Raw genomic sequence first — 27,023 nt, 5'->3', positions numbered from 1 at the left:
GGTTTTTATAAATTTTTAAGGGGGTTTCCCGGGAACCCTGTAAGATGTCGGCTGCTTTTTCTTTTCTCAGGATTTAGTTACATAATGTAATTAACTGGTGAAAGGTAGTATATAAGACATTGAAAATTCAAGTGCATATCAGTAAGCTTTTTCCATTGGAACCGTGAAATGTCGGCCGCTGATCCATCACATTAGTGAGTCAGTATTTTTTTTTAGATTTAGATTTTAAAAGATGTTTATTTTGGCAAAACAGCGGGCGACACATTACGGGATCGACAAGGGACCCGTGAGATGTCGGCTGTTTCTTTCTTTTATCAGGACTTAGATACATAAGTAGTAGCTATAAAAACTGATTTGGAATTTTGGGTAGTGGTATTTTCGAGAAAACAGCGGCCGACACCTGACGGCCCCTATCAAGAAAATAGTTTTTATTGAAACCGGTACGTGTCGGCTGCTGCAACTATTGTCATGATTTAGCTGACAAAACTTAGGAACTGATACTATATGGATTCTAACAAGCTAACATTTCTACCCTTAGCAAAAGATTCAGCGGCCGACACCTCCCGGGATCTTTAGAAGTCGGCCGCTCAAACTCCTTTCAGATTAAAGATAGAAAAAAGTTGTCATATTCATACAGTTTAACACACGTTATTTGCTTTCTAGTTTTGAGCGGCCGACACCTCACGGGATCAACGACCAAGTCACTTTGAACTCGTGTGTTGTCGGCCGCTGCAACTCCCCATAGAGACAAGCTTGCCAACTTAAAAAATGCAATCGACATTGTTTTACACAGTAAAAGATTTTCGCTCAAAAGAGGGTCAATAAATTTTTTGATTAATGTTTAGCAATGTCAAAAATTTGAAAATATATTTCACTTTTTTGAATTGGTTTTTCTTTTTCCTCTTATTCCTCCGTACATTTTTCATTGGTTTTTTTCTCGAACTTTTTTTTTTCATAATTGTCGCTCCATCGCTCCATTTTCAGAGCACTAAAAAATGCTAGAAGAACAGAATCTGACATCGACATTGGCTCCTCCGGCGCTGTCGCCACTGTTACAAAAGTGCTTCGACGAGTCGTACTTGTTGTTGATGCCCGACATCGAGAAAAGAATTAATAATGTATGTTTTTTTTTGTGTTGCGAGAGAGGTGTGCACCACAGCGGCATGGGAGAGGGTAAATGTTGGAAACTAGGAAGTACGGGGTAAAAAGGTAGGGCACGTGACTACAAAAACTACAATAAACTCGCTTTGTGCCGAGATTAATTTGAAGTTTGTGCTCAATTCCTATTGTAATATTCTAGTTTGTAGTGTGCACAAAACCACAAAATTGTAGTTTGTAGTCTTTAAAGATTGTCAAATTAATCCTCCAGCAATACGAGATTTTATTTTCAATTTGAAATGTTTTGTGTTGCATTTTGTAGTTAAAAGTATGCAGAAATCCTTGTTTCTTCAAAAATAAAACACACTACAAACTACAAAGTGTTTTGACTAGTTGTAGTTTGTAGTTATTACAATTTGTGGAAACCATTTCTAGTTTGCAAACTAATTTTCACCGGTTTCACCGGAGAATTTGTTCTAGTCCTAGACTTTTTTGTAGTTTGTAGTTTCTAGTTTCTAGCATATAATTTTTTGTTTAAGGAAACTACAAACTACAAATAAAATACAGTCAAAGTGCCGTTCCTAGAGCCTACCACAGCCAATTTCTAAGTCTAGATGTCTCTAACATTTCTCCAGTAGTATTCCTCCTGTAGTTTGTAGTGTGCAGGAAATGCAAACTACAAACTACAAACTACAAACTACAAACCTATCTGTAAGACTGCAAACTGCAAAGATCTTTAAAACTGTCAACTATCATAGATTAAGTGCGAGTTGTTTATACTTTAAGAAACAAAAAACATGACATCTTATATATATATATATATATGATATTAGTACTAAATTAGGCATCTATTTATGTATGTCAAGAACAAAAAATAGGCTTTTCCCTATCAGATTTCTCTCATATTTTCCCCTCGCGTACATGTTTACAAGCACGTTTGGCGCAACTAATTATGCGGCGATGCGACGTCAATATTTTCAGAGTCCCCCTGAATTTCCATAACTTTTTTTTTCTTGGAAATAAAGCATGAAAAGATGGGAATGTGTGAATCTAACTAGAACACAAAGTAAATGTAAGGCTCGAAAACCACAGGGGCTCACCCGCGTGGGGGTGGAAATTTGATATTCGGAATGAATTGGAGAAGGTGTTTGAGATTTGGCCCTGATTAATTAATGCATACACTTGAACAAGTGTGCTTAAAGTTCAAAATTCTGAAAAATCATTCGATCAGAAAGTTAAATTTTTTATGAAATTTTGAGTTCACTGACAAGATCAGGAATATTACAGCAGTCGTGCTGTTTGTGCTGTTCTCTAATTCGTGTTCTGCTTCAACTTAGTAGTTTGTAGTTTATAGCTTCTAGTTTGTAGTTTGTAGTTTCCGGCCATTTTTAAAACAGAACTGATCGACTACAAACTACAAACTACAAACTCCAAACTACACAAAAATGGTAAAAAAGCATCCACAACTCACACTCACATGATCCCTACAGTTCTTCTTTGGGCTCAAAGTTATCTTAAGTCAACTTTGTAGTTTATAGTTTGAAGTTTGTAGTTTGTAGTTTGTAGTAACTGATGGACTACAAACTACACAGAAAATTGGAAAGATTTAGACGACCCCAATTGGAAAGATTTAGACGACCCTCACATTATCCTTTTGCATTCTTCTCTGGGCCCATAATTAGCTCGAATCAACATTGTAGTTTATAGTTTATAGTGTGTAGTTTGTAGTTTATTTTTGCAAACCATAAAAAGTGTCTAAAACAAGTACAACTTTTCTTACTATTAGCGGTTTAATTGGGAAAAATACCAACTGTTTTTTAACGGATTGTATTAACTACAAACTAAAATTAGTTAAATCACTTTGTAGGTTGTAGAGTCAATAAGTTTTGTTTTGAAATACTGCAAACTACAAACTACACATTTTTAAATAGTTGTAGTTTGTAGCCCTTAAAGATTGATAACCGAATCTTCCAGAAATACGATAACTTGAATTAAAATTATTTTCAAGTTTATAGTTTGTAGTTTGTAGTTTGTAGTTTGTAGTTGTAGTCAATCGTTTTCGGTTTTTAAAAAAGTGCAAGCTACAAACTACACATTTTTAATCAGTTGTAGTTTGTAGTCCTTAAAGCTCTCTAGTTAACATTTGATTTCATTACCTTCCGTCGTAGTGTCTGGTCGATAGTTGTTGTTGTTTTTCATATAAAAAAAGGGTTCAAGTGTTTTTGTGACTAACTAGGGTGGTGCTCTCTAAAAGTGATCATTCAAGTTTGCCTGTGTGTCCGGTGCTCCGCGATGCTCCACAATGCTCCACGGAGCACCGCACTGCTCCACTGAAGAGCACAGAAGGGCAGCCCGGCCGCCCAAAATCCAATTAATAATGTCTCGAAATTGTACACTTGACGCGGGACACGACACTTTGACACTATGGGAAAAAAGATGCACACACACACATATGTTTCGTCTGCAGGAATTAGTTTTTGGAGGGACTTTTGACGGGCTTTTACGAGGCGTTTATTTCCTGAGGTGTTAGTGGGAAGCTTGGCCCAAATTCAATGTGAAATTTGCAGGGAATTTGAAGATTTTCAGTCAAATGATTTTTGAAAAATTAAAAAAATTGTTTTTTTTTTGAAAATCTTCCAAATTATTTATGCGGCCTTAAAAATGCTCCCTTAAATTCCAAACTTTAAAAAATCTTAATATCAGAGTGTTGCGAACAATTTTGGGCGATTTTACAATGACTTGACGGCCCAAATAACTGAAGCCTAACCGAAGCCCGGACTGAAACTTTGGGCCAAAAAATCAATTTTTTGAGAATTGTTGTTTGAAAAATTTGAAAATTTCCAAAAATTCTCAAAATACTTATTTTTAAATTTTTAAAATCTTTTTGCACAACTGTTGAAAATTTTCAAAATTATTTGACAATTCGATCCAGAATTTTTTGAAATTTTGTTTTAAAATTAGAAAAAAAATTTCAGAAAATTTTAATAACTGTCAAAACACATATATAGCGCCTCAAAAAATATTTATCAGGGGTGGGCGGCAAGTTTTTTTGCTGATAAATTTGGCAAATCGAAAATTTGCCGGTTTGCCGATTCGCCGGAAATTTTTGTCTCCGACAAATCGCCGTTTGCCGAACATCAATTTGTTTTTAGAGGGATTTTTCAAAAGTAGTTTCTTCTTAAAACTGTGCCTTTTTGAAATTTTTTGCCGTTTTTTTATTTTTACAGAATTTGTTTACTTTTCAAAATAGATATAGGAAAATTCATAGATTGCAGACAATTTTGCCGATTAAAATTGAAATTCTGAAATTTCCAAAAAAAAAAAGTACAAAACCACAATTTGCCGGAAAAACGGCAATTTATTTCCGGCAAATGCAGCGAATCGGCAATTTACCAATTTGACGATTTGCCTACTTGACGATTTTTCCGGAAAAATCGTTTGCCGCCCCTGATGTTTTTATTGCTTTTAGTCTGATATTAGATTTTTTTATTACAATTTCAAAGTCTTGATGGCTTCTGCTTTCTGGTGCGTTACTATTATTTCATTTGCTCATTTATTTGCCAGGGCCCAAATAAAACAACAACACACAAAAAAAGGTTTCACAAGTTAGTCATCATAGTCTACCAAAAAAGTATGTTTTTTCCTCTTTGAACCTTGCTCGATTTCCTGCCGCGTCGTCTTCCTGCTTGCGTAGCAGATTGCACCCCCCGGACCTGCTCAAAACTTTTTCCCTTTCGTTTTTTACTGGGCTCCCCTGGGGGAAACTTTGAGAGATGAATCGGACGTTTGGGAGGGGAAATCCGTGAAGACAGCTTCTAAGATGTATTGGGGTCGATTTTTGGGGGAAGAAAAAAGTGTTCAAGTGGTGTGTGCGGAACAAGGGTGTTTTTTGTTTCAGTACATCTTCCCGATCCAGTTCATGATCACAGTGGTGGGAAACCTGCTGACAATGACAGTACTTCTCAGTGGACATATTAAGAATAGGTGAGCTTTTGGGGCTAAAAATGTGAAAGTTTGAGCATAAAATTGGAAGTACCGAAAAGTGAAAAAATTGCCAATTTTTGAGCTGAACTTCTGGGAAAAATTGTCACTTATTATAAAAAGGGAAACTATTTTTCCAATTTTTTGCGTTTTCAGGAATATTGCATAACATATGTAAATAGATATTTTGTTTAAAAATGTTTTTAAAAAACTTTCAAAAAATTACTCCGAATTTTTTTTGAAACAGTTTTTGTCGATTGATTTTTCAAGGCATTTTTTTCCGAAAAAACCGCAAAAATATATATTTTTCACTAATTTTTACTAATTTTTCAGCCACTATGAAAATAGTCTGAAAAACAACGATCGATAAATTTTTGAAACTGAAAAAATTAAAAAATTTCACGCTAGACCTTAAACTCTCCGATTTTTTTTCTCGAAAAAATGAACATTTCTAGAAAAAATACTATTTCCATGTTCACAATGTCAACATTAAACTGAAAAAAAACTATGTTTTCAAGAATTTTTTTCCGAAAAAAAAAACATTAAAATAATTTCACAAAAATGTTTTAAAAATTTTAGAAAACAAACTACCTGGAAAACTCTTGCAAGTTCAAAAATACCTCGACTTTTCGGTCAAAATTCCAGATTTTTAGTTATATTAGATCTCCAAATAAGTTCCGGGTCAAAAAATCATAACTTTGATCGCTGCGTATCGATTTTTATGAAACTTTGGGAATTTATGTTATCAACTATGATCTTTCATTTGACACTAGTCACAAAATTTTTTGACCACCCCAAGTGTCCTAACTCGGAGCCAATTTTTCAGCCATTTTTCTGATCTCGCTTCTTTTTAGCTTTGAATTGAGGTTTGTGTGCGGATTTTGCTATGTTTAGAACACATTATTAGAAAACAACAAAAGTTTGGAAAAAATCCGTCCAAAAAAAATTTTTTTGGTTGGTCGTCAAAAAATCTTCAAAAAAAATTTTTGTCGAAAATTCTTGATTTTTCATACAAAAATGATGTAACCAAGTGTAAACTATTTTTACACATATAAAACATATAAGTTTAGTTCGATACACTAAAATGATAATAGAAAATATAAATTTTTCGGATAATTTTTGAGTTTTTTCGAATATTTCTTGATATTCAAATTTCAAACTCAAATGATTTTTATGTTTAAAAATAGTTTACACTTGGTAACATCATTTTTGTATGAAAAATCAAGAATTTTTGACAAAAATTTTTTAAAAATTTTTTTGGACGGATTTTTTTCCAAACTTTTGTTGTTTTCTAATAATGTATTTTAAACATAGCAAAATCCGCACACAAGCCTTAACTCAAAGCTGCAAAGAAGCGAGATCAGAAAAATGCCTGAAAAAATTGGCTCCGAGTTAGGACACTTGGGGTGGTCAAAAAATTTTGTGACTATTGTCAAATGAAAGATCATGGTTGATAACGTAAATTCCCACAGTTTCAAAAAAATCGATACACAGCGAACAAAGTTATGATTTTTGACCCGGAACTTATTTGGAGACCTAATAGTATCCAAATTCCCCTACTCCAATGACCACTTTCAGAGCCAATCACCTGCTGACAAGCCTTGCTCTCTGCGACATGCTCGTCTTCTTCATGATGATCCCGCACTACCTCGCCTCACTGGACACTTTCTCTCGAAATCCCACATTCCGTCTATTCCAATTCCACTCGAAACCTCATTTCGGCGCGTTGAGTAACTGGTTTTCAGCTGCAGCTATTTGGTATGTTCCTGCTGGGTAGTAGTTTCAGTTGTTGACAACAATTTTCAGGTTTGTTTTGGCAGTTTCACTCGAGCGACTCTTGATCATCAAATTCCCATTTCGATCATTGGACGTGCACAATGTAATTGCCTTTTTTTACGAATTTGAATTCCAACTAACAAAAAACAAAACAACTTTTCTCATTTTTTTTCCAGGGAAAACAAATAGTCGTCGTATCGGTAGGGATCATGGTGTCCACCCTATTCCTCACCAGCTATCATCACTTCTCCCATACCTGCATCACCTATATCGCGTGCCATGGCACTCAGATCCTTGGCAAGTGCTATCCGAACACTGAGGACATGCACGGCAGGAAGATCAACCCGACGAGCCTATCCGTGAAGCAGTACCTTCATACTTCTGTGTACGCAAATGCGCTGCTCGCCGTGCTTCTGCCGATTTTCGCTGTGGCAGTGCTCAATATTTCACTGATTCGTTTGGTAAAGCGGAGGCATTCTGAGGTGAGGTTGTTGGATTTTAGTGAGTATTTGAACCAGGAGTGTGCGGCAAATCTCTTCATTTGCCGAGCTCGGCGAATTCGGCGAAACCGGCAACCAAGTTGAAACCGGCAACCGGTTACCGGTTGCCGAAATTTTTTTCGGCAACTTCGGCAACTGCCGATATCAATGTCAAACATTTTGAAGCTCAGAAAAAAGCATTCAGAGAGCCTGAAAAATGCTATAATTTCACTGTAAACCAGGGGTGTGCGGCAAATCTCAAAACTTGCCGAGCTCGGCAAATTCGGCAAATCTCTTTTTTCAATATTTGCCGAGCACGGCAAATTCGGCAAATTTGCCGAGCTCGGCAAATTCGGCAAATTCGGCAAATTTGCCGTGCTTAACAAACTCGGAAAAATTTGATATTTTTTATGTTTTTTGGAGCACCAAAACTACTGAATTCTTAACACACATCTGGTTTCTGAATAAGTTCCGCGTAGTATGTCTGTTTAAGCATCAAAATAGCTCAATTTTGTGTCATTTTACTAAATTTTTGGCTAAAAAATCAATAGTTTTAGTCAAAATTGTACTGTCAAATTTTTGACGCGGCAAATCTCAAAATTTGCCGATCTCGGCAAATTTGGCAAATCTACTTTTTTGAAATTTGCCGTGCTCGGCAAATTCGGCAAACGGCAAATTCGGCAAACGGCAAATTCGGCAAATTCGGCAAATTTGCCGCACACCCCTGCTGTAAACGAAAAAAACGACCATACTTTTTTTTCCAAAACGCTCAAAAATATAATTTCAACAAAAAAACTTTGAAAACTGGTTGCCGGTTGCCGAAATTTTTAGGGTTCGGCAACTTCGGCAATTGCCGGTCTCGGTTGCCGCACAGCCCTGATGGACACACATAAAGAGGGAGAGACACAGAGCAAAGCGGAGACACTGTAGGTCACCAATGGACCAAGTTCCGCAAATTCGGAGAATTCGGCAAATTTGGCAAATTTGGCCAGTTTGCCGCTTGCTTAATAAACTCCGAAAAATTTGATGCACCAAAACTACTGAATTCCTAACACTAGGGCTGTACAAATCGGCGTCCGGTCGTCCGATTTTGACACCACCGGACGCACTGCGTCCGGTTTTGGGGTATGTTTCCACGGCGGCCGACAATTTCCGAGTTTCGCCACTCACTATACTTAATCAGCAATTTTATAGTGAGTGGCGAAACTCGGAAATTGTCGGCCGTCGTGGATAGCTACCCCAACCGGACGCATGTGCGTCCGGTTCGGACGACCGGACGTTGTACAGCCCTACTTAACACACATGTGGTTTCACATTGAACACAAATTCTAGTACTCATAGATTTTTGCACTAAACATGTCCCACTGGTTGTTTTTGCAAACAACCACCCCCCACTCATTCTGCCTGAGGGGGCTCGCGGAGCACAAAATCCTCCTAACTTTTGATTCTTTCAGGAACTTCTCGTCCGAAACGCTGCCGGACCATCGAGTATGGCCGAGCAGGAGAAGAAGATGACGCACACCGTGCTGGCGATCGTCTCATGCTTCACACTGACACAGGGACCGTCGGCCATAGTTTTCATTTCACAAAAGATGTTCCCACCAAATCAGTGAGTTGGGGAACATAGGGAACATATAGACTATTCAAAAGACTACCGGTTTGAACAATTTTGAACGTATAGGCCCAAAATAGTCTCAAATGGACGAATTTTGTAATGAAACTTCTCAAAAAAATTATTTTCAAAAATTTTTTATGACGGTTCAAAATTTCGAAAAAACTACGCTAATTTTAGCTAAAATCTCAAATTTTGCACACTTTTCTGTTTCGCATCTGCCCGAAGTTGACTTTTTTTAAAAGATTTATCATCTTTTAATGAATATTTTGGTAGTTTATCTCATTCAATTTCGTTTAAAAAGGTACATTTCAAGCCTACATTTAAAGATAGGCTCACCAATTTCGATGATTTTTGGTTATCAATCGGCTTTAAATGTATCTTAACAAGCGAAATTAGGTGAGATATACTACCAAAATATTCAATAAAGGGTGATATTTCCAAAAAAGTCAACTTTGGACAGATGCGACACAGAAAAGTGGACGAAAGTTCGAGATTTTACCTAAAATCAGGGTAATTTTTTCAAAATTTTGAACAGCCATAAAAAAATTTTGAAAAATTTTCTAAATGTTTCATTACGAAATTCGTTTATTTCAGCCCATTTTGGGCCTATTTTCAAAATCGTCCGAGCCGTTAGTCCTCAGTTTACTTCAACAAATCCATTCTTGAGTTTTAGAAAATTCCCGGAGACAACAATTTTCAGCCTCTAACAAGCCTATTTCCAGATATTCCATCTATATATCCGTGGTGGCGAATCAACTAGTGCTCACCGGCAAAATGCTCAACGTAGTCCTCTTCTGCCTCACCTCAGAGACCTTCCGCCGCCGCCTCTGGCTAACCTGCAGGTTTTGGTGCCAGCTCATCTTCTACGCGGGTCGCAACAAAACGTCGAGGTAATCAAGTTCTCGTAAGTCATTCACGCCTAGAGCATCTCTGTTGACTAACGTGAATGATTACCACCAACCCTTCCTCGGTTCTCTCTATCAATTGCCATCGATCAAACAGGTTTTCAGGTCGAACTTCACGCGTTCAAAGTCGGTCATCACTCAAAAAACATCGATTGTCTACTCTCCATGCTCCCGAAACTTTTCTACATCCCGAAAGGTCAGCAGTTCCAGTGTAGTCGCGCCGAAAGGGGCTAGTCAGCTGATCTCCAATCCTTCTACGGATAGCTTCCCGACCCCGCCGACGAGCACGGCAAGGACCACGCAGAGCACACAAGTTTAAGTTTAGTAACTCATTTTAAATCTCTCTTTGTTTTCATTCCTATCTTGATCTATTTGTCTATGTGTCGGGTTCAGTAATGTTGTGAATATAAACATTTGAATTTTTGATATTGATACGTGCATAAATTATCTGGTTTGTTCAGAGATTGAAGTTTAATAGGTGAGGTTTGGAAATCGGTTTACAAACCTTTTCAGCAAATTAAAATGTTTTAGCTCTCAGGTATTTGTACTTCTTATCTAACATACACCAAAATTGGCCCATGAAAACAACTCGAACTTTTAGTTAACAAAAAGTGCTGTCAATTTCCTGTTCTATGTAGTGGTTTTCCAGGAAACACGTGTTTTGGGTGTAAAATGTATCCAAATGTATCGTGCGGCGCGGAACCCCGAACGTGTCGGCAGCTCCGGCCGCACTTCATTTCAGCGGCGTCGGCGTGAGGCCCACATTTCGCGCCTTACACAGCTGGGAGCCTTAAACTAGAAACATTAGCACTCCAGCGAGCAAAATGTGTTGCCAATTTTATTTTCGTTCTATGTTAGTGCTTAACAAATCGTACCCATCTCGCCAAAAAAAACATTTTGTTTTCAAAACAAATTTATCACATACATATATATACAACAACTAACGTTCGGATGAGACCGAAGGCTCCGAGTGCAACCTTGTCCGATATGAGATGTTCTGTCTCGACACTGAAAGTGAGCACGTCGCGCATTCTTCGGATGGCGGGAGCAGCAAGGTGTCTCGGTTGACACCTGGAAGTGTAGTTGCAGAGCCACGCCGTGAGCGGACGGTGCGCAGCGAGGAGGATCGATCGTACGAGTTGGAGCGTTGATGGTCGAGAAATCGCTTGCCGATACTGCTTTGGGAGAGCTGAAAGTTCAGGAGGATAGAGTTTGAGAAGCCTGAATGTCTTAGAGAACCCCATATGATAGATTTGATGTGCTTAGTTAGACGATGGCTAAGTTCTAACCATAGTCTCAATGGTCGAGGTGGACCATAATAGATCAATAAGCTTCAGGCTAGCCATGAAGCACTTATGGCTCCGTGGATTCCCGCGTTCTCCGGGTACACCCCCATACCACTATGGTTCACGGCTCCTCCACATGAACCTCTCCTCACCTTTGGAAATTTCCGATAGATCGCCTTGAAACATTTCTGCCGGAAATGTTCCGATGACAGGCAGAACAAAATAAAGTTGATCGTTTTACCAGTGACCACCAGCGAATTCGTTATGCTAAAAACATAATAAATGTTCAATGGATGTATATGGTAGTTGAAGTACCTAAAAATCGCGTAGAAAGTATGCCCGAGTTCGTATTCGGAAAAAAGTTCGTAAAGAGCCATGAATGCAGATGGTCCTTGGGTTAGAGAAAAACAGAGCCCGATGGCGATGACTGTAACGGCTACTCGTTGACGTTGACGCTGAAAATTAGATATGTAAAGTGTGAAGTGGGTTTAGGCTTACAATATGGCTTTGGCTTCGATTTTGATTAAGGCTTAGGCTTAGGTTTAGGCTTAGGCTAAGTCTCAAACTTAGGCATAAGCTAGGCTTAGGCTCACGTGGTGTAAGGCTGTCTCATTGCGGTTTGATCTACAAAAAATGCGGCAATTTTCCCCCCACCAAGAAAATGTGACTTTTTGAAAAGTCTGCGTCTCTTCTTCGCATTTTTCGAAGATCAAACCAAAATGGGAGGTTTTGACACGACGTGTAGGCTTAGGATTAGGCTTAGGTTTAGGCTTAGGTTTAGACTTCGGCTAATGTTTAGGCTTAGGCGTAGCCTCAGGTCTAGGCCTAGATTTAAGATTAAGCTCAGGCTTTTGCTTGCCACTAACCACGTGGCTCCTAGTCATGGCTCCTCTCATCGACTCCAATCTTGGTGATGTCCAGTTTATCTTCAACTGCCGAATCATAAGCATATTCAGAACTATGACCAAAACTATTGGGACGAATACAACCTGGAAAGTTCCATTTTTCTTCGAAAAATATATCTAGAATACCCTACCAAAATCGCGTTCAAAAACGTGGAAAACTTCAGGTAGACCTTCTTCACATTGCTTGGCGTCACCCAGTCTTTGTTCCGATACGTTTTCTGGTGCCGCATCCCAGAGTAGTAGCAAAAGTCGAGAAGCTGTGTACCGTTACAGAACTCCTCGATCACACAGTCCCATTCAAAATGGTGGTATACTGTGAGCAACCCGGTTGTCACGAAGATCGACGACAGGACCACCACCATTTTTCCACGTTGCCAATAGAGTTTGGCGCGGAACGGCGATCGGACGATCAGGTAGCGTTCGATGGATACTGCTAGGATTAGCCTGAAATATTGTTGGTGGTGCACTTGTAATAGAGGAAAGGGAGAGCTTACCAAATCGCAGCGGCACTCATCCAGTTCGCCACTGCTGACATGTGTTGTTTGGTGTTCAGGTAGAAATACCTGAAGAATCAGAATTTTCAGCGACCGACCCATGAGGTGTCGGGCGCTGAGATAAAATCTTTCCTATAGACACAGTAATAGCGACCGACATCTTGCGGGTTAGTTTTTCTTGCATTGTATAAATCCACTCATAGATGTTGGCCGCTAAAACTCTACCTAAAAAGGGAGATATAGCAGCCGACACATCATGGGCTACTTTTCGGACCCGTGAGGTGTCGGGCGCAACAACGTCACTATCTTCATATTGTAGATTTGATAAAAAACATCCATATGACTTTTTTAAGCTTGCGGAGTTCAAGCAACCGACATTTCGTAGTTGGAGTTTTGTGAAAAATCCGACCCATATAGTGTCGGCCGCTTTAGCTCTAGCTAAAATGAATACAACAGATTGTAAACTAACAAAAATATAGTCTTCATTATTGCACTTATATGTTTTGTATAACTAGTTTTTTTTGCTGTTTTTGCTTTCCTAGTTTCTAGATTCAGCGGCCGACACTTTGCGAGTTGATTTTCTTAACCCGTAGCGTGTCGGGCGCATAGAGTATCAGTTTCTAACCTGAACGAGACATTGTATGCAATTGTGTCAAATGCGGCCAGACAATTGGGTAACATAACCAGTAAAAATGCCAAATCACAAAATGAAACTGCTGCTAGCTGGAAATTAAAATTTGCAAAATATATTTAAAAAAAAATCAAAATCACTACCATATCACTAGCAATATTGGGTACTTCATCACTGGCGAGCACCCACAAATTCAGAGAATTTCCAAGGAGTCCTAACGCGAATTGGAGTGGGAATACGTATTGCCAAATGAATCTGTAAAATTGTTTAAGAATTTGAGAAAAAAAAGTTTGCGCAAATTTCCAAATTTTTTTGGTCCAAAATTTCTGAAATAAATTTCCAAAATTCGTGAACATTACCTACCGACTCAGGGGGTCTCTAAAAAATAAAAGTTGTGCTTTTTTCAAGCATGCCATAAAAAAGTTTCACGGACGAGGCAAAAAGAAATCAATTTTCAAATTGATATATACAACTCGGAAATTCACTTGGCAAAGAGATGGGTATTTGCATTTTTGTGCAAAGAGAGAAAAAGTCAGAGAGAGAGAGAGAGAGAAATCGAGAATTATGCAAAAATTGGCGATTTCTACACAAAATTCAGTGATCGAGTGGAAAGTTGAGAAATTTATGTTTGAAAAAATTGAAAATTCCAGCTGGCTGAAAAATTTAAAACTCTAAAGCACGCGGTTTAAGCTTCTCTTTTAAATTGAAATGGAAGAGTTTGGCGACCTAGGCCATTTTAGCTCGGCCATATCTGGGGTAGATTTACGGCGCGTTGCGAGTCGCGTCGCGGCCCGATTTTAGTTGTAAAACTAATTGTGTTTGTCCGTGTGGAGTACACGACTTTCCCACGCGTTGTCCGGCGGGCGATTGTCAATGGAGAGCGAAAAATCCAATGAGGTAGACCAGAACTCTGTGGTAAAGCTCCTGTAAAATAAGTCAAGGTATGAAAATTCTTGAAAACTAAGTAGGCTTCCATGGGAGGCAGGTGCGGTTTCAGGGCCTGACGCCTGCCTGCAACCTACCCGCCTCATGCCGGCCTCTCGCCTTGTTTCTACACTATGCACGGCCCGAGAAGTGATACCTGTACGAAATTTGTCTACTTGAACGTTTAAAAGGCGGGTTTTTCTCAAAAACGGGTGTCCGAAAATAAATTCTGAATTTTAAGGACCAAAACTTATTTCCTTAAAACGCACCAATACCTGGTCAAACTCAAATTATCAGTAGAGCGCGTTTGTATGGATGTACCACTTGCTGGACCGGCAGGCGGGCTCGGCAGGCGTTTTTTACAGCCTGCATGGAAGTCCAAACACTACGTTTGAACCTCTATGATATTTTTTTGAATTTTTTAAAGATTAAAAAAGAATTAAAGGACGATTCGTTTTTCAAGTGCTATTCACTGCGGATCTATTAGTCAGGTACATATATTTTTTTTATAGAAAGATAAAAGAAGTGTATTTACGATAATATAGGTTGTTCAAAGTTATACCCTGTGCTCCATTTGTTCCATAAACTTGGAAACCCTCGAGTTAGAAAAGCGTTATAACATTTACTTAGTGCAAACTCTTCTCCCGGTAGAATTGGAATGTCAAAACTCATATTTTTTACTCGTTAGTCATCTGTATCACGTTTTAAAAATCATCTTAAAATTGTTTTGCAGACTCTTTGAAATCCCGTATCATTTGATTAGTGCAATGTACTTGTTAATTATAATCATACGATTATTCATTTGGATGATATTTTTGTTCTGGACTTTTCAACGAATCTTGCGAAATAGATCAAGTCCACAACAGAATTTAAATTTCCTCTGAGGAGGTGTTGGAAGTGAGAAATACCGAAATATGACAGGTTTTTTTTTCAAAATTCAAATTGCCGGAAAATTTCGTAGAGGCAAATACGGTACTATAACATTCAAACAAGCACTAAAATTCCTTCAATGGCAAATTGCCGGTTTGCCGATTTGCCGGATACCAATTTGCCGGAAATTTTTTAGAGTGTTGTTTTTATAACGGAAACACTCGAAACTGTGCCTTTTTGATATTTTTTCCCGTTTTCTTTAGATATTTTCATAGAATTTGTTTACTTTTCAAAATAGATGTCGGCACATTCTTAAGATGCGCACAATTTTGCCGATTAAAATTGAAATTCTAAAATTTCCAAAAAAATTATGCAAAACCACAATTTGCCAAAATTTTTTGGCAATTTCGGCAAATTGACAAATTGCCCGTTTGCCTTTTTGCAGGAAATTGTTCAGTTCCGGTAATTTACCGATTCGCCGGAATTAATTGGGTGCAAAAATGGTTTACAACACTCCTGGAGCTTTTTGTTGTAGTTAACTGATACAAAAAATGCGTTATTTGATACACTAGTATAGATCAGAGGTGTGCGGCAAATTTGCCGAATTTGCCAAATTTTGAGATTTGTCGCACATCACTGATCCGGGCTATAACCGGAAATGCTTAAGGTATTATGAACAGAGTTTTATTTTCAAGTTGAGTTATTACAAGTACCCCTATTAGTTTTTCGATCCATAGTTAAATTCGTTTTGCTCTCTGTTCACCAGATACTGACTTGATTTTCGAACTCTCACAGAGTTCATCTTCCTTGAAAGAATTACTCATATTTACCAAATCTTATTAATCAAAATCCACACATGATTTCAAATATCCAACACATCACGGATTCTGAATCTCTTGACTACCCACGCTATTTCTCTAATTTCAAACTCAAAATAACTTATTAAGAAGTGTTGAATCAGAAGTGGGGAATCCCGGGAGAACTGTCTCTTCTATACTATCTCGCCATGAAGCCATGTGATCAGTAGCAGCAACCACGCCCAATATACTCGCACCTTGTCATTTTGCTTTTTTTTTGGCAGAGCAGCACCTTACCTCAATCAAAAATGACGGACCTAACAGACTACACAATGATCACGTATATAGTACTTGGTATGGTTTGGAATCATGCATTTCGTTATACTTATGAGTAAATTGTTATCTTCAGGATTGATAATTCTTCTAGTTGATGTTCCATTGATTTTTAATCTTCTCTCCCAGAAGCGTTTCCGTTATCGTAAGGATTTTCTGCTCTTTGGTGAGTTTTAAAACATTTTTGCATATGTTGCATTCAACAATGTTATTCATCATTTACTATATATAAAGCGCTTATTCTGTGTGTCCATAGTTTGAAGTCAATGTAGTCTTTGTAGTCTGTGAAGTTTTGGCTTCTGGAGGGATAGTGAGTTAGGGTTAGTGTAGGGATATAGTCGGGGTACTGTAGTGGTACAATAGTGGTACGGTAGGAATACTGTAGGGTTACGGTAGTTTCATAAAAAATTAATTTTCAGCCCCAGAAGTCGGGGGCCGCGCCGAAGGTGATTTGAGGAGTTTTGAAGAAATTAGTAATTAATCAATATCATTACTTTATAATAAATAAAAAATACAGTTCGTCTGTCTATAGTTTGTAGTCTATGTAGTCTTTCTAGTCTGCTATGTTTTGGCTTATGAAGAGATATTGATTTAGGGTCAGTGGGGGGATATGGTCGGGATACTGTAGTAGTACTGTAGGATTACTATAGTTTAGGAAAACTTGAGTTTTGGGCCTTTGGAGAGTTATCGGATTAATGTTAGAGTGATCAAGGTACAGCAGCAGTACTGTGAGGGTACTGTAGATATACAGTAGGGTTACTGTAGTTTTGGAAAATTTGAATTTTCGTCTTTGAGGTAATGGGTTGAAAGTTTGTGGGGTATAATGCCAAGGTGCTGTAGTAGTACTGTAGACGTACTGTAGGTATACGGTAGGTTACTGTAGTTATAGGAAATTTGAATTTTCATCTTTTGCAGACGTATTGGGTTGTGTGTTGGTGGGGTATAATGCCAAGGTACTGTTCTAGTACTGTATAGGATACTGTAGGTATACGGTAGGGTTACTGTAGTTAAGAAAACATTCAGATATGGTTGGGGTACTGTAGGAGTACTGTAGGATTACTGTAGTATAGGAAAAGTTGAGTTTTTTGAAACTCAAATTTTCTGAGAAAAAAATTTCTAGAAAAACTGCAAACTTCTAGAATTTTAAAGAAAATTCTGAAATCAGCAAAACTGCAGGAAAATGTGTAACTGTACAAAAAGCTTAGCACTTAACATTTTATTAATACAAATATTGACTGAAATGTTGAAATTAAGATTCAATACTATGACACAATTTTAATATTCATAGCCCTGACGTTAATGAGGGTCATAGTTAAGCCCTTACAAATGTTGGGAACTAACATTTATGAAAAAAGTGATATCATATATGTTCCAATTTCTGTTTTTCTCCATCTTCACTTATCAGACCCCTTTTTTTAAAGCATGTGCCAGCTCTATCGACATGTTCTACGTAGTCGTCACTATTTGGAACAGCGCTTGTCGCCTTCATATGGGCGAGGGAAGTGAGTTTTTTTGTTCAGTTTAATTTTGAAGTGTATATTTCAACAAAATTTCCAGAAACTACTCGTGCGGATTGTATTCGACGACCGATGATGTTCCTCAGCATTGTGGCCAATTTGATGATTGGTAATTGTTTGGGTTACTGTAGGTGGTGTAGTAAGGTTACTGTAGATGTATGGAAGGAACATTGTAGGAGTACGGTAGCAATACTATGGGAGTGTGTCACGAATCAGGGGTGGGCGGCAAACGATTTTTTTTCCGGCAAATCGGCAACGACAATTTGCCAAAAATTTGGCACTTATTTTTTTTGGATATTTCAGAATTTCAATTTCAAATGGCAAAATTGTGTGCATCCTATAAATGTTCCTACAACTTGTTAAAACTGGTGTAGCACCGTAGGAATACTGTGGGAGTACGGTAGGAGTCATGTTGAAGAAGTGTAGAGTTACTGTGAGGTTATTGCAGCAATATTGTGAGAGAAGGACAGAAGTACTGTAGGGATCTTTTTCATTTGTACTGAGGAAGTATGGTAAGAATTCTATGGAGTACGGTAGGGTTTCTGTAGAAATACGGGAACTATGTTGTAGAAGTGAACAAAAAATATGTACGGTAGCGATATTGTAGGAGTACGATAGCGACACTGTAGGAGTACGGTAGCAATACTATGGGAGTGTGGCAGGGATAGGAGTACGGTAGGAGGATGGTGGTATTGTTGGAGTATTGTCGCAATACAGTAAAATGGTGATAGGGTTACTGTAGGAGTACGGTAGCAATATTGTATTAGCAATACTGTACGGTCGTTTTTTTACAGCCTACATGCCTACTATGATTGCGTTCGATCGACTTGTGGCTGCAAAAAAAGGAGTTTGGTATCACAGACAAACAATTAAATACTCGGTTTATCTGTGCTCTGGTAAGTGTTACAAAGCTTTTTTCTAGTATTCATTTCTTCTTAAATTCAGTGTTTCTATGCTTCTGTGCCATTGTTGCTTTCCTAAACTACAACATCATTGTTAACGGAAAATATGGCCTTGAAATGGTATCTTCAATGTGTTTCACGACAAGTAAAGCCCTCTTAGACCATCTTAGTAGATTTATTGCTAAAAATTTCAGCTCTAATCGCTCCAATCTTTTACACATTTTACAATTTGGTAAAGTGGTTCGGAATTTTTATGGGCGTTTTGCTTTTTTTGTTGGCAGTTATAACTCTTCACGTTGTAAGTTTCCTGGAAGCGCCCGACATCTCGCGGGCTAGACGGAACCTATGAGGTGTCGGCCGATATGAAGAAGTTTTGTGAGGGCACCCGACACCTCATGCGCCATGAAACTGTGGCAACACTATGATCACCTTATTCTAGCAACACCTTCTGGGTCGCTCAAATTATCTAACCCATGAAATGTCGGCCGCTCAGCTTTCAACTATTTCCAGGAAAACAGATTCAACATGAGCACCAGCGACTTTCAAAGATCCTACCGTGGAATGCACAAATACTTTGCCCTAACCTCGCTCAACTCGATTCTTTTTCATTTTGCACCCGACTTTATGCTGGTTTTCGTCGAGAATAAATCTCTCCTCCTCATTTCAGCCCTCTATAGCTTGATAATGTTTAAGGTAAGAATCATCATGCAATAATTTTCTTCTAGTAAAATCTAAGCATTTCAGAGCATTGCCAATTTCCTCTGCATGTTTCTGGTCTACCACGAGATTCGGCAAATTTTTGTATACATCTTCTCCTGCTGCCCAAAAGAGTCCAGCACAATTCAGGTGGTGCAATTCAACAAAAATACGGGCAAAATCAAATTACAAGGGTTCCGAGGAATGTCTCTGTAACTTTGCAATGGCTATTGTATTTTGTATATTTTGCATAATTAATCTACAAAATAAACTATTGCAACTTGAAAATTTGAAGTTTTATATAAAAATGTTCAATAGCAAAAATGTTCAGCATAATAGCAGCTAAACTTTGTCAGTGGACAAGGATGCAACGCCCGACACCTCACAGGTCGGATTTTCAATTTTTGGTAAATAGATTGAGCAGCCGACACCTCACGGGCTCCACGTATACTTATGATTGTTTTTGTTGGTGAGCAATTTGCGATGTTAGATTCTTTTGGAATTTTCTAGTATAAAAAAAACAAAGAATTTTGAATTCTTGATTTTCCGATTATAAATCTCCTTCCATCACAATAACACGTGTTAACGCAAGTATAAGGAATTATATTTATCACTGATTTAGCATAATCAAGCCCCAGAGACTGCCTACCACATTTTCTATTGTTGGCGAAATTCCAACACTTTTTTCTGTGATTTGCATTTTGTGGTTTGTTGTCAGTAGTTTATAGTTTGTAGTTTGTAGTTTGTAGTTTGTAGTTTGCAGATTATATCATTTTATTTTCGCAATTTTTAGCTTCCAGTTTATAAATTTTAGTTTGTAGTGTCAAAAAGTTATGGTGTTGTTGGTTGTAGTTTTAGTTTGTAGTTTGTAGTTTGTAGTTTGTAGTTTGTAGTTTGTAGTTTGTAGTCTGTAGTTTGTAGTTTGTAGTTTGTAGTTTGTAGTTTATATCATTTTATTTTTGCAATTTTTAGCTTCCAGTTTATAAATTTTAGTTTGTAGTATCAAAAAGTTATGGTGTTGTTGTTTGTAGTTTGTAGTTTGTAGTTTGTAGTTTGTAGTTTGTAGTTTGTAGTTTGTAACTGACATAGCAGATTCCGTGTCGTTTTCGATACATAATTGTGATCTTGCCTTATTGAGTGCAGCTATATATCGCAGGTTTTGTAGTTTTGCAGTTTTGAAGTGTTTGTAGTTTGTAGTTTGTATTTTTTTAGTTCATAATGTCTAGTTTGATGTCACGGTGTTGAATTTTTTGAAATCTATCTCAAAAATGGAAAAAGGCGGAAACATGAAGCTTCAGTGCTTTCAGAAATTTCAAAAATTTTGATGAATAAATTTCGATAACAGGTACGAAACAATTACCACACCCATCTTCTCTGCACCCAAGCCCAGTTTGCTCTCCGACCGAATTCCGAGTTCACCTACATATTTTTCCGCTTTACCGCGTACTTATCAGTAGCGGCTCCCTGTTATCAGAGAAGTTGAAAAGGGTCACATTTTCATTTCGTTAATTTTCATGTGGTTTACGTGCTTCTTCTCCTAAACAAAAGTTGACTTGCAGATGATTTCGCAGCTCATTCTTGCCAGCTCACTGATCTCATTGGCTCACACCGCATGCTTGTTGGACTCGGATAGACAGTTTGGGAATTCGTAAGCTTCAACTTTGACGGCTCATATTTTTTTCGTCTTCAGTTTTATGAAAAACTTTTCAACTACAAAAATGTTCATCACTTTTTGTTCTATATTTTTTTAATGGAGAACTTTTTTGTATAGGCACAAAGAGCCAAGATATGAGAATTAAATTCAGGTGCTACATATTTGTGAATCAACGGATGGATTTTGATTCGGCCGAGAACAGCTGTAGAAGACAACCACAGATATGGGCGAATTTGGCAAAAATCGATAATGTAATTGAATCGAACTATCTTGCAAGTGAGTAGTGGCGGCCGACACCTCCCGGGTGGGTTTAGAGCAGCCGACACCTCCCGGGTGGGTTTAGAGCAGCCGACACCTCCCGGGTGGGTTTAGAACAACCGACATCTCCCGGGTGGGTTAAGAGCAGCCGACGCCTCCCGGGTGGATTTAGAACAGCCGACATCTCCCGGGTGGGCATAGAGCAGCCGACAACTCCCGGGTGGGCTTAGAGCAGCCGACGCCTCCCGGGTGGATTTAGAACAGCCGACATCTCCCGGGTGGGCTTAGAGCAGCCGACACCTCCCGGATGGGCTTAGAGCAGCCGACACCTCCCTGGTCGGTTTCCATGAGCCGACAACGCTCGGGTTTAACATAGCAACAGGAACAATTTCCAGAGACTTCCCGGATATATAATTGATTTATTAAAAACAGATTTTAAATTTTAGGAACCGCCGCCACAATCTTCGGAATGGAGCACGGAAGCTTCTGGATTGGAGTCTACCGGCCAACCGTCTACGATCCGTTCAAGACCATGGATGGTAGATACTGTCAATATACACATTTCAAGAACGCAAATCCATCGATGGACTATGCCGCTGAAAGTGTGACCGACGGGTATTGGTCAACATTTTCCAAGGAGACCCGAATGCCGTTTGTATGCTATTACCCGGCAAGTGAAGCCTACGCTTCTACGATGTCTTCGGATTGGCTGGAAAATTTGAGAAAAACTAAAGAAGAGAAATAATTTTTGTTTTTCCGAGTTTTTCCTGGAGTTTCGGAATTTCAATTTTGAATTTCACAATAAACGGATGTAAATACCTGTGTTTATTTGAAAAGGTAGTCTTTTCTTTTTTTTGTTGCAGATGCTCAAGCTACTGTGCTCAAGCTAATTTACAGGTGCTCAAGCTTTTTTAAGGATGGTATTGAGGATAATGTCTTCAGAATGAGATTTTGAAGCAATAAGAAGTATGTACGACATATTTGTTTTGCATTGATGTTGACTAATTTGAGCATGCATATTAATAAGAATGATTTTAATTAGAATTATAAAATAGTTATAACTTGAAATTGCTCAGTTCGCCTTCGGGCACCCTTTGTCTCCATAACCATCCAAATCGGTATTATAGTAATGGGTATGGTCATTCCAGCTCAAGTCAGCATTTTGATTGGAGCAATAGAAACCATCGGCTTCTTGGCAAACGTGGTAGCTTGAGCCAATAGACATGTCATTGTTGTACCTGAAAATTTTTTAAAGTAAAAAAAAATATTTTTTGCATTTCTGAAAGTTTCATATCATAATGTGTAGTGTGGACTGTTTTTAATAAACCCTGAAGTTTTGAAACGTTTAGCGCTACTGAGAGCCGAGATACACACACTTGAAATCCCCAGTCGACCGCGACGCGACCGCGCCGCTCGCTGCCGGCTTTGAGCGCGTATACCTCAGTTCAAACTTGACTGATTCAATTGAAATTTTTTTACAAGACAAATGAACACATAATACACATTTTTGCAAAAATTATGAATTTATATACTGACCGCGACGCGACAGCGCCGCACGAACTTATTTTCAAGCACTGAAAACTCCCAAAACCAAAAGTCAAAAAAGATTCTCCCCGGCCGGGAATTGAACCCGGGTCTCGCATGTGACAGACGCGGATACTCACCACTATACTACCGAGGACACGGTAGAAGCGGGTCCTAAGGCCGTGGAGAAAAGTGGGGGTACACAGGCGCCGGGGTAACAGAAAACACCACATTTTACGGGCAAGTTGCAGAATTTTTCATAAATCCTACCAAATCTCAGTTCTATGATGGTACATCTTGTCGTGATCCACCAATTCATATTGGAATGGCAAATGTGGCACCATATCGTGAGCATGGACAATGCGGAATGAGTAGGCAAACTGAAAGCTTGATAGATGAGGCGCGGCGCGGTTGCGTCGCGGTTACCGTATTTTGATGCCAGTTCGAGTAGGCGTAATCTCCGGTTCTTGGCTGTCCAGCAGTCAGAAGTTTCATTTGTTCTGGCTTGAAAAGTCCGGTTTTGACAACCCAAGATGCTCCGACAGAGGCCAACGCAGCTCCCAGGGAGTGACCGGTGACCTGAATTTTTTTTTGAAGTTTGAAAATATGATTTGGTAGGTTTTCTTGTTTCACGACTAGTCAAAAAATTTCAGCGCTTTAGGGTTACTGGGGACATAGTTGCACTTGTTTGAAAATCTTGGAGGACCGCGACGCGACCGCGCCGCTTCCTCAAATGTTTGAACGCGCATATCTCAGTCTGTAGGTCAATGTTTTGTGTGCAATTTTTTGAACATGTTAATGAGCACATAAGCCGTAATTATTATAAATCAAGCTTAAAATTGATCAACTAGCCGCGACGCGACCGCGCCGCATGGTTCTAATTTCAACAGTCCCTAACTTTGTCGCCAATAGCCCTTTCTGCCGGAAATTTTTGCTGTTAAAAGATACTTACCCAAACTTCATAATCTGGATACCTGTACTTCAGATTTCTCATCTCAGCCTCCAATCCTCCCTTCCAAAGAGCCAAGTACGCATCATAGAAGAACTCGAAAATGTATCCACTGTCGAAGAATGCCTTCTTCGCCACGAAATAATTAAGGAATTCCTCTTCCAACTGTGTTCCTGTGTTAGTGGCACGGAAAGACATGACCAGCACTTTTTGGGTGGTGTCCACGGCCGTGATCATGGCGCACTGGGTTACTGTAAGATTTTCAAATTAAAAAAAATTCCAAATCGGCTGCTCTAATATACCGTGTGCAAAAAATTCAACGCTTTAGCACCAATATGAGCCGAGTTACACTACATTAAACTTTGGGCCGCGCGGCGCGTGTCGCGTCGCGGTTACATTTCAAATTTCAAACGACTATAACATAGCTCATAGCAATCTGTTTGTTCCGAAAATTTTGCACCGTATTTGAAAATGTCTTAGGAATTCGATAATTAATTTTTTTCAAAATTTGGAAATAAAATTTTGGAAATTTTAATTTTTTTTTTCGATATCAACTTTTTCAAGTTTCAAACAGTTCTTTATTTTCCAAAACAGTACACGCCACGCAGTTTTCTCATTTTGAATGTATTTTTCCGACAAAAAGCAGCCGAGTTTCAGCTGTTCAAAATTTCGACCGCGCGACGCGTGTCGCGTCGCGGTCCCTTCAAAACTTTGCGCCGCTGTATCTCGACTTCTAGTGGACGAAATACGCTGAAATTTGTGTGATAAATTTGAACGCTTCTTCTCGTCATTTCAAAATAAGAATTTTTCCGATCTTCTTACATGGAAGAATTGGACTCGGGTCACTGCAGTTGACAAGAATCCGTTTGGAAAGTTTCATCGTAGGCCAATTGTTGCTGAAAATTTTAGTTTGCAGCTACAGAATTACAAAAATTTGATTACTTGGTGATAAATAGCAAATTGACAACCGATAAGAATGTCTAGTTTACTAGGCCAAACTAGATTTTTCTTACAGATTTTTCAACATAAAAATTGAAAAGTTAAAACTGACTCGAAACACTTCTGAGCCATCTGAGCACTGGTAGCGCTTGCTCCGAACAGTGGGAGCCACTTGGTACGAGCTTCGTTATCATCATAAGTAACATTTGGAGCTCTTGGGCAATTGAGAATATGCTGAAAATTTTGAAAATCTTATGCTATGTACGATTTCCTCAAATTGGTGCTCCTTGTTAGCTTTGAGCACAAATATCTCGGCTCACAGTAATTTTTAGCTTTTGGTGCGAGAGAAAAAGTTGTTCAACGGAAAATTTTACATTGATCTACAGGGTGAGTCAAAATTATGGTAAGTAGTTCCCGTGCTCCATACATTTTTTCAGAAACACAAACAACTTCTAACTATACACATTTTATTCACCGTAAAAAACACTATAGAAAAACATTTTAAAGTTCGAAAATATCTCCATTAGCAGCAACACAGGCCTCCAGACGCCTAGGGAACGAGTCGACTGTGGCGCGCAAGTAGTTGATATCCAACTCGTCCCATGCCTTCTTCAGTGAATCTTTCAACGAATCGATATTCCTATGCGGTTTTGAACAAGCTTTTGCTTCGAGGACACTCCATACTGAGTAATCCATCGGATTGAGATCCGGGGATGACGGTGGCCATTGATTGAAAGCGATGAAGTCCGGGAAGTTGCTTTCACACCATGCCTGAACGTTCTTGTGCTTATGAGCAGGCGCCCCATCCTGCTGAAAAGTCCATTTTGTTTTTTTGAAATGCTTCTTGACCCAGGGCATGAGTTCCGTCTTCAACATATCTAAATAGTTGTTTCCGTTAACTTTTATCCCTTGTGGAACAAAAATGAGTGGAGTCTTTCCATTAGCAGTGATTCCGGCAAAGACCATGATTCCTTTCGGGTAACCAGTACGCTGAACGCGGGAGTTTGGCTGAGTTTTTGCATAAACTCGATCATTTTGCGTATTAAAAGACTGCTCAATGCAAAATATCTTTTCGTCGGTGAAAAGTACCTTCCTGTGAGCTCCATTTCTGAATCTTCGGAGTAGATTCATGGCACGGTCTTTTCTCTTGATTTTAGCAGCTTCAGACAGAAATTGACAAGTAGATTTTTTGTAAGCCTTCAATTTCAAGTTGTTTTTTACCATTCGGCACAGAGAACTTTGCGAAATTTTCAATTCTCGGGCCATCGCACGGACCGACCGCCCGGAGTTGTGACGGAAGCGTCCACGAACTTTTTTTATCATCGCTGGTGTAGTGACTGTGGGGGGTCTTCCGCGTCCGGATCTATCGGAAAAGTTGCCGAGCTCCTTGAACCGTGCAATGGTGGTAGAAACAAGTTTTTCAGACACTTTGAGCCGTCGAGCAATGCTCTTCGCCGCGACACCATTCCTATGAAAACGAACGATGGGTTCACGCATGGGTGACGCTCTCATACCTGCGAAAAAAAAATTATTTTTTAGGAAAAACGATGGAAAAATAAATGAACAAAACACGAAATAACATAATCAATTAATTTTGGCGGGGAGACCCGAACCACAGAACTTTCGCGCGCGCGCCTCGACTTACCATAATTTTGACTCACCCTGTACATTAAATTTGAGTTTTTTGAATGAAATTGGAATTTTTGAACTTTTGAACAAACTCGAGAAAAAAAAATTTGAAAAAACTTATTTCAGAGTTTTAAATGTTCACACTATTAATTTGTATAAAATTTAATTTTCACCAACTTTTCCTCTTGGCAAAAAAAATGTGAAACCCCTGAAATAACAAGTTATACATATTTTTAGGATTTTCCAAAAAAAAAGTTATAACTATAGTGCTCTCCACTTTGAGTACAAATATCTCGGATCACAGTAACTTTTGGATTTATGTGCAAGAGAAAAACTTGATCAGCTTATTTTTTTTCGACGATTGGCACAAAATTTGCAACTTTTTGAAAAAAAAGTTTCTCAAACATTTTCCAAAAAAAAAAATCAAACATTTTTTCCAAATTTTTTCAACCTTAAAATAATCTTACCGTAATCGAGTTCAAACACACCGGACTATTACACATTTTTGTATCGGCACAATAACTAAAAGAAAAATCAATAAACTACCGTACTACCTCCTCCTGCAATACAACTCACTGATTTCCAGAATTCAGGCACTCCTCACATGTCTGCAAAGCTTGGCACACAGCCAATAAGGCAATTGTGGAGAAAATGAGAGATTTGAGCATTTTTTTAAGTAAAATTACCTGGAAAAAATGGGGAAATTTGAGAAAAAAAAAACTATAAAAATTGGGGGTAAAGGTTGTTGATTTTTCCGCGAAACTGATAAGAAACACGTGTAATGCTCGGTTTTATGGAAATTTTTATCAGCTAATGATCATGAACGCAATAAATGTTAACGCAAGAAACACAAAAATTTTA

General features: G+C 38.6%; 5 protein-coding genes and 3 non-coding genes across 10 annotated transcripts; 4 read left to right on the top strand and 4 right to left on the bottom strand.

Annotated features, from left to right (window-relative positions):
• Positions 1-977: 977 nt before the first annotated feature.
• Positions 978-10,280, top strand: K03H6.5 (G-protein coupled receptors family 1 profile domain-containing protein; the record flags this gene model as incomplete). Of its 2 annotated transcripts, none has more annotated exons than NM_067692.6 (8): positions 978-1,118; positions 4,997-5,082; positions 6,658-6,837; positions 6,886-6,958; positions 7,032-7,337; positions 8,789-8,943; positions 9,672-9,839; positions 9,960-10,280. In NM_067692.6, the coding sequence occupies 8 exons, from the start codon at positions 996-998 to the stop codon at positions 10,171-10,173; spliced, it is 1,305 nt and encodes a 434-aa protein (NP_500093.3). In that variant the 3' UTR covers positions 10,174-10,280. The 2 variants fall into 2 exon arrangements, with proteins under 2 accessions (NP_500093.3, NP_001294346.1); NM_001307417.3 differs by having other exon boundaries at positions 996-1,118; positions 9,952-10,251.
• Positions 10,281-10,750: 470 nt separating this feature from the next.
• K03H6.1 (G-protein coupled receptors family 1 profile domain-containing protein) lies at positions 10,751-13,676 on the bottom strand. Its single transcript, NM_067691.5, has 9 exons — positions 13,534-13,676; positions 13,314-13,425; positions 13,165-13,262; positions 12,540-12,608; positions 12,177-12,489; positions 12,007-12,129; positions 11,456-11,595; positions 11,293-11,407; positions 10,751-11,043 (listed from the first exon to the last, which is right to left on the bottom strand). Exons 1-9 carry the CDS (start codon positions 13,584-13,586, stop codon positions 10,795-10,797), a joined length of 1,272 nt encoding a protein of 423 aa, NP_500092.3. The 5' UTR covers positions 13,587-13,676; the 3' UTR covers positions 10,751-10,794.
• A 2,393-nt stretch (positions 13,677-16,069) lies between these two features.
• On the top strand, positions 16,070-19,425 carry K03H6.4 (G_PROTEIN_RECEP_F1_2 domain-containing protein; the record flags this gene model as incomplete). Its single annotated transcript, NM_067690.4, has 9 exons — positions 16,070-16,115; positions 16,171-16,260; positions 17,516-17,596; positions 17,652-17,720; positions 18,406-18,507; positions 18,557-18,658; positions 18,708-18,811; positions 19,024-19,206; positions 19,258-19,425. The coding sequence occupies 9 exons, from the start codon at positions 16,070-16,072 to the stop codon at positions 19,423-19,425; spliced, it is 945 nt and encodes a 314-aa protein (NP_500091.4).
• Positions 19,426-20,766: 1,341 nt separating this feature from the next.
• Positions 20,767-21,941, top strand: clec-172 (C-type lectin domain-containing protein). Its single transcript, NM_001047497.2, has 3 exons — positions 20,767-20,857; positions 21,015-21,139; positions 21,568-21,941. The coding sequence occupies exons 1-3, from the start codon at positions 20,769-20,771 to the stop codon at positions 21,864-21,866; spliced, it is 513 nt and encodes a 170-aa protein (NP_001040962.1). The 5' UTR covers positions 20,767-20,768; the 3' UTR covers positions 21,867-21,941.
• txt-4 (Fungal lipase-type domain-containing protein) lies at positions 21,937-26,830 on the bottom strand (the record flags this gene model as incomplete). Of its 2 annotated transcripts, NM_067689.6 has the most annotated exons (8): positions 21,937-22,359; positions 22,916-23,025; positions 23,072-23,224; positions 23,598-23,845; positions 24,417-24,490; positions 24,646-24,767; positions 26,630-26,684; positions 26,739-26,830. In NM_067689.6, the coding sequence occupies 8 exons, from the start codon at positions 26,828-26,830 to the stop codon at positions 22,194-22,196; spliced, it is 1,020 nt and encodes a 339-aa protein (NP_500090.3). The 2 variants fall into 2 exon arrangements, with proteins under 2 accessions (NP_500090.3, NP_001368234.1); NM_001380046.1 differs by lacking the exons at positions 23,598-23,845; positions 24,417-24,490; positions 24,646-24,767; positions 26,630-26,684; positions 26,739-26,830 and having other exon boundaries at positions 22,194-22,359; positions 23,072-23,140.
• Positions 22,435-22,584, bottom strand: K03H6.9. Its single transcript, NR_052934.1, has one exon. It is a non-coding gene; the product is annotated as an Unclassified non-coding RNA K03H6.9 (non-coding RNA).
• Positions 22,449-22,748, top strand: K03H6.10. Its single transcript, NR_052933.1, has one exon. It is a non-coding gene; the product is annotated as an Unclassified non-coding RNA K03H6.10 (non-coding RNA).
• K03H6.t1 lies at positions 22,731-22,802 on the bottom strand. Its single transcript has one exon. It is a non-coding gene; the product is annotated as a tRNA-Asp (tRNA).
• Positions 26,831-27,023: the final 193 nt, after the last annotated feature.

This window comes from Caenorhabditis elegans, chromosome IV, assembly GCF_000002985.6.
Source record: "Caenorhabditis elegans chromosome IV".
Classification (NCBI taxonomy): Eukaryota; Metazoa; Nematoda; class Chromadorea; order Rhabditida; family Rhabditidae; genus Caenorhabditis; species Caenorhabditis elegans.
Note: the sequence above shows the minus strand (reverse complement) of the source record. Positions and strands in the feature narration are given on the sequence as shown.